The sequence below is a fragment of the Rhizophagus irregularis genome, chromosome 14, assembly GCF_026210795.1.
Source record: "Rhizophagus irregularis chromosome 14, complete sequence".
Classification (NCBI taxonomy): Eukaryota; Fungi; Glomeromycota; class Glomeromycetes; order Glomerales; family Glomeraceae; genus Rhizophagus; species Rhizophagus irregularis.
The window spans coordinates 402,027-408,722 of NC_089442.1; the positions used below are offsets into that span (position 1 = coordinate 402,027).

Here is a 6,696-nt window from a genome sequence, read left to right on the forward strand (position 1 = left end):
AAAAAACTAAGTCAAGAAGAACTCCACTCCAAGAAGTCCAATTTGGACCTAATATTGCGTCAACTCTTCTTAAACAAATTCTTGACTAATAATTAAAAATATTTACTTAAAACGAAATATAAAATATAATTTGCTGATAAAATAATTAATGGTTTGTAAATACAGTACAAATTATATACAGTATAAATGAAAAAAATAAATTTTTTTATGTACAAAATAATTTTTTTTTTCACGTGTAAAAAAATCTTCAATAGTAAATTTTTATATGGTACTACATATAGTTTTGATTTAATTAGTTGACAGCACACCCCAACGTCACATGCTGGACGGACATCTGGATATTGCATGAACTGATGAACATTAAAATATACACTTCATAAAAATAAAAAATAAAAAATAGTGTATTGTATCAGATATTATCTGTTTTTAAGCCCTATAAAAAAAAAATTCTTTAAAATGTACTTAAAATATACTTATGTATTTTTTTAAAATATACTTAAAATATACTTATATATTTTAAAATATACCTAAAATATACTTAACATTTTAAAATATACTTAAAATATACTTAAAATTGCAATTTTAAGTATATTTAAAGTATAAAATTTTGCACTTAAATTATACTTAAATTATATTTAAATTGCAATTAAGTATATTTTAAATGTAATTTAAGTATAAAATTTTATACTTTAAATGTACTTAAAATTGCAATTTTAAGTATATTATAAGTACATTTAAAAATTTTAAGTACATTTTAGATATATTTTAAAATATATAAGTACATTTTAAGTATATTTTAAAGAATTTTTTTTTCATAGGGAAGCAGTAATCTCAGTTATTGAGCATTTATAAAACTTTTATTTACATAAATAATTATACAATTATAGAATTTGTTGAAGTAATTGCACTATAAAGTACTATAGTTATTAGTGTCCCAAATATCTAAGATGTTTAATTGCTTAATGTCACTACACTTGAGCCATTACGCGTGTATCAGGTATGTCAGCATCAATCTATATGGTCAATGCCTATAATCCATTGTTTAAAAATTTGTTCAACATAATCCATTCCTATATATTTGCGAATCATATGACACAGAGGTTAATTTTATAAAAAAAAAGCCAAAGGTTAATAGAGCATTTGAAATATTTGAAATTAAGGTAATTAAAACTTATTTGTCAATAAACTTACCCTGGATCACATTGTTGTTAATAATTTTTTATACCCTTCATTATTAAAATTGATGTACATTTTAACACGAAATCTTCAACATTTTATTTGATGCATTCAAATTATGTGTCTGTAGAAATAATGAATGGAATTTAACCAAGAGATAATGACACAACCAACCATTCACTGTTTTAAGAAAAAGTTAGGATGTAAATTAACTAATTGCTCTATATTGTTTATGCCAAAATGCCCTATAAAAAAGTTTGTGCTAAATTTGTGCCAAATGGGGATATTTTGTTTAGAATTTGTTCAAATTTTATATTATTTTTTAGTACAAATTTCGAATAAATGTTGTATGATTAGCCCGTTTGGCACAAATTTAATACAATCCTTTTTTATAGGGATGATATTTCAAAATATTTTTTAGGTAAATGGTACGGTATAGAAAAAATCGCTATTAACGAAAATTTTTTGTAATTTTTATTTATTTACTTTTAGTTTGTAATGATCTGCCAATCACTTCTTCCCGATCTAAAAATTTCTGGCCCTCCCCTTAAATACAAAAACATAATCAAGAAATCACCGGCACATAATCAAAATTTGAGATTTTAGAAGGAAATAATCATATGGCGTATCCCATTCTAAAAATACATAAAAATTTTTCTGGGGTGACCGAGTCACCCCAGACCCCCTTCTTAGGCTTTTTTTCTTATTAACTATGATATATATAGTTATGGTAACCTTTTAAAAAAAATTATTTGTTAAAAAAAAGATCATCACATTTATTTAGTATTAAAAAAATCTAAGATATCTTCTATCTTTATATTTATTTATATATTTATATTTATTTATTAAAAGTTTCGTATTTACTTATAAAAAATGTGTTAAAAAGTTATTCATATTGTTACTAGTATTTATTAAAAAAATTATTAATGAATTTATTATGAGATTTTCACTCCTCCCGAATATTTTGTAATCTTTTTCTCTATGACCGACTCCTAACGAACTAAATTTTCAAAGCTTAAAGGGCCATCATAATCTCATTAATTTATTAGGAAAAAATTAGATACCAACATGCACTTGTTCTCTAGTTAATTTTTGATAATGACATACAATAAAATGAATACCAGTATAATTAAGCATATTTTATAATCAATGTTAAATAAAATATAATATATAAAGTAAGAATATTAGTTAATTAATTCCTAATTACCAAAATATAAAATATTAAATGTAATCTTAATAAATAATAAATATCAAGGCATGCCGCGACTGCCGCATGTACTGTAAAATACTTATTACAATATTTTGTCTTACCTTATAATATTATATTTGATTTCAAAAGTAACAATAATATTCTAATTTTAGCTTAATCTTCAATCGCACAGTCTAAGCCTTCACGCCATTCAGTAGTAAATGGATTGAGTAATCGAGAAGTATAATAAGCTTGTGAATGGGTATTTAATTGGCTATTTTCAGCAGGTAAAAGATTTACTATTCTATATTCTTCTACTTTGTCAATAAATTCTTCATTTTCATCTGAATTAAATAATTCAATAAATTTAACTACTTCAGCAGCATTTGGTCTATTATCTAGATTTGAATCCCAACACCTTTTCATTAAATCAATATAACATTTTGGTGCTTCTGATTCACTTATTTCAGGTCTAATTCCTTCTCTACAAATATCTAATACTAAGTAATGATCATGTGCACAATTAGAAAAAGGTTGCCTTCCTGTTGCTACAAAATACATAATCATACCAAAACTATATATATCTGCTGCTTGAGTATAAGGTTTTCCTTTTAATACTTCAGGAGCTACATAAGGCATAACTCCATAAGTATTTGTTTCATCTATATTACTAACATCTCCACATAATCCCATATCTGAAATATATAAATAAAAATCACTATTTCCAGTACCTGAGATAATATTATCAGTCGCAAATGATAATAATATATTTCCTATATGAAAATCACGATGAGCCATTCCATTTTTATGAATTTTCATAAGACCTTTAATAATATCTTTTAATATAAGTAATTTTTCTTCCCAATTCCAATTTCTATTGATATTATTATAACTATTTAAATTTCCAATATTTGCATATTGAAGAACCATAATATATTCTTTTGTGTCCGGATTTTGAGATAAACCATATATTTTAAGAACACAATCATCATAATTAATATAATAAGCTTTAACCTATAAGAATATAATAAAAAAAATTATTATTATATAGAAGGATATACAGTATAATCAAATTCAGAGAAAAGTTTATACCTCATTTATAAATTCATCAGTAATATATTGTGAATTATATAAAACTTTCAAAGCAACTTCTTTATCAGGCTTCCTATTGTATTTCTTTTCATTATATTTTAATGGACCATTAAACCATATTGCTGAATATACTATAGCAAAACCACCTTTTCCTATTTCTTTGATATTATCAAATTGATTATATGGTATCCATTCAACTATTCCATCCTTCCATGTATTAATTTCTAATTGGATTTCCTGAATAAATTTATCAATTTTTTTATTTCCACTTGTCCAGTTATTAAAGTTTTGTTTTAAATTATTTATTTGACATGATTTACACCATTGTTGGTATGAATCTGTATATTGATTGCTGCAATTTTCACAAAAATTATTTTGAATAATCATAACATAATCATTTGTATCTGAATTATAAGATATCCCAAATATATTAGGAATATTATATTCACTATCATTAATTGAATATGATTTAGCCTTTAAAAAATATATAAAAAGTTAAAAAATTATTATAAAAATTTCTTAAATTAGATTACAAGAATTAAAAATTCCATACCTCACTTATAAATTTACTAGTAATATTTTGTGAATCATTTAAACATTTTAAAACAACTTCCTTATTAGATATTCTTTCATATCCTTTTTTACCATATTTATTATAATTTAATGGACCATCTATCCATCTTGCTGAATATATTGTGACAGAATCATTTTTGCTTATTTCTTTAATATCAATAAACTGTTCATATGATATCCATTCAATTATTATATCATCACAATTATTAATTTTCAATTGCATTTCTTGAATGAATTCATCAATTTCTTCATTTCCACTGGTCCATTTTGTGAAATCTTGTTTCAAATCATTTATTTTACATGATTTACACCATTTATAAGATATATTTGAATAATAATTACCACAGTTTTCACAAAATTCATTAATAAGAACCATAATATAATCTTTTGTATCCAGATTTTGGGATATTCCATATATTTTAGGAATATTATTTTCGTATCTTTTAATAGTATATGATTTAGCCTATTAAAACATATATAGTTAATATAATGAAAAATAAGAAATTACAAAGAGATTAAAATTTTCATACCTCATTTAAAAGTTCATTAATAATAATTTGTGAATTATAGAAACACTTTAAAGCGACTTCTTTATTAGGTATTCTGTTATATTCCTCTTTATCATCTTCATATTCTAATGGGCCATTTATCCATACTGCTGAATATATTATAGTAATATCATCATTACCTATTTTTTTGATATCATTAAACTGATTATATGGTATCCATTCAACAATTATATCACTATAACTTTCAATTTTCAATTGCATTTTTTGAATGAATTCATCAATTTTTTTATTTTCACTGGTCCAGTTTGAAAAATTTTGGTTTAAATTATTTATTTTACATGGTTTACACCATTTAATAGGTATAGCATTTGTATATTGGACACCACAAATTTCTGTATATTGATTACCACAATTTTCACAAAAAGCATCATCAAGAACTATGATATAATCTTTTGTATCTGGATTTTGGGATATTCCATATATTTTAAGAATATCAATTTTGAAAGTATCAGTAGAATATGATTTAACTAGCTAAAAAAAAATAATAATAATAAATATATATATATATATATATATATAAATTATTATAATAAAGGATTTTTTAAATTAAATTAAATAAGAATTAGAAATTTTTTACCTCATTTAAAAATTCAGTTGTAATATTTTGTGAATTATTTAAATATTTTAAAGAAACTTTCTTATTAGGCATTCTTTTTTCATAATTTCCATCATAATCATCATAATTTAATGGACCATCCATCCATCTTGCTGAATATATTATAGTAGAATCATCTTTGCCTATTTCTTTGATATCATTTAACTGATTATATGGTATCCATTCAACAACTATATCCTTATAACTCTCAATTTTCAATTGCATTTTTTGAATAAGTTCATCAATTTTTTCATTTCCGCTTAAATTTACAAAATTTTTCTTAATATTATTTATTTCGCATGGTTTGCACCATTTAGCAAATATATGTCCGAATATTTCACCACAATTTTTACATTTAATATCATCATATGACGACATGATTTTTTTTACAAAAAGTTAGATGGAAATTAAAAAAAAAAAATTGATCGGCATAATGTAGTAAAAAAAAGTCTTGTGTGATGATGTGTCCATATTTGTATGACAAATAAAGTCTGACAATACAGATCTTTACTCGCTTTAGAACATAGTTAAAAAATCTATAAACTAATAATTTTAAAAAAATCATGCATGAAAGTAAACAATTTACTATATTATTATATACTTGTTTAACATGCTAATTATGAACGGACCGGAATTAAATGTTATTAATTACTAAAAATGGAAGATCATTTTGGCCTAACACCTCCCCTTCAGGAAATTACGTAATTTCTGGTACTCCCCTTATAAGGGATGTTTTATTTATTGACATTATTAGAATATTTAGAGTTTAATATTGAATATAATTTCATAAACAAGACGTACAAGAATCTTTTTCTGAAACTTAAATAACTCAAGATATGATGCTTATCATCTTTTGTGTTTTGTGAATTGAAAATTCAAACGGAAACGATATAAAATACCTATATATATACATTAAAGGGAATTGTATAAAGAAAGTTAACACTCGATTGAAAAGATTTACTTTACATAGTAATTTATTTTATTTTATTTTATTTTTGCTAATATTTTCCGAGTCGCAGTTTAACTATTTTTATGAATTAAATTTTTAAAATTTTTTATCATTATTGTGTACCAATTTTTTTTGGTTATAGTTACACCGTTTGATTAACGGTTAAACTAGCAGCCGACTTCTGTGCAACACATCATTGCATAAGAATTTATATTATGAAGTTAAATGTAAAAATTGGAATGATTTTTATACGAATATAGAACACAAATGGTGTAAGCCATGTTAAATAAATAAAGCGAATAGATAGCCTTAAAGAAATTGGATGATTATTTCATTAAGAACATATTAATGTAGAAAAAATATTTGTGAACATATCATACTGTTGTTATTTGTTAACTTTTAACATACAGCTGATTATTAATGACTTATGATATTAGAACAAGAGGGCAACACTTTCGATGAACTAAAAAAATTAACAGAATAGAATTGAAGGCCAATATTTTTTTAAGATTGTGAGCCGTAGTTATTTATACAAATTACCCAACAAAATTTA

At 23.4% G+C, this 6,696-nt stretch overlaps 1 protein-coding gene across 1 annotated transcript; it reads right to left on the reverse strand.

Annotated features, from left to right (window-relative positions):
* Positions 1 to 2,539: 2,539 nt before the first annotated feature.
* On the reverse strand, positions 2,540 to 5,572 carry OCT59_005804 (uncharacterized protein; the record flags this gene model as incomplete). The annotated part of the gene is made up of 3 exons (XM_066140844.1): positions 2,540 to 2,865; positions 2,935 to 3,379; positions 5,177 to 5,572. 3 exons carry the CDS (start codon positions 5,570 to 5,572, stop codon positions 2,540 to 2,542), a joined length of 1,167 nt encoding a protein of 388 aa, XP_065997690.1.
* Positions 5,573 to 6,696: the final 1,124 nt, after the last annotated feature.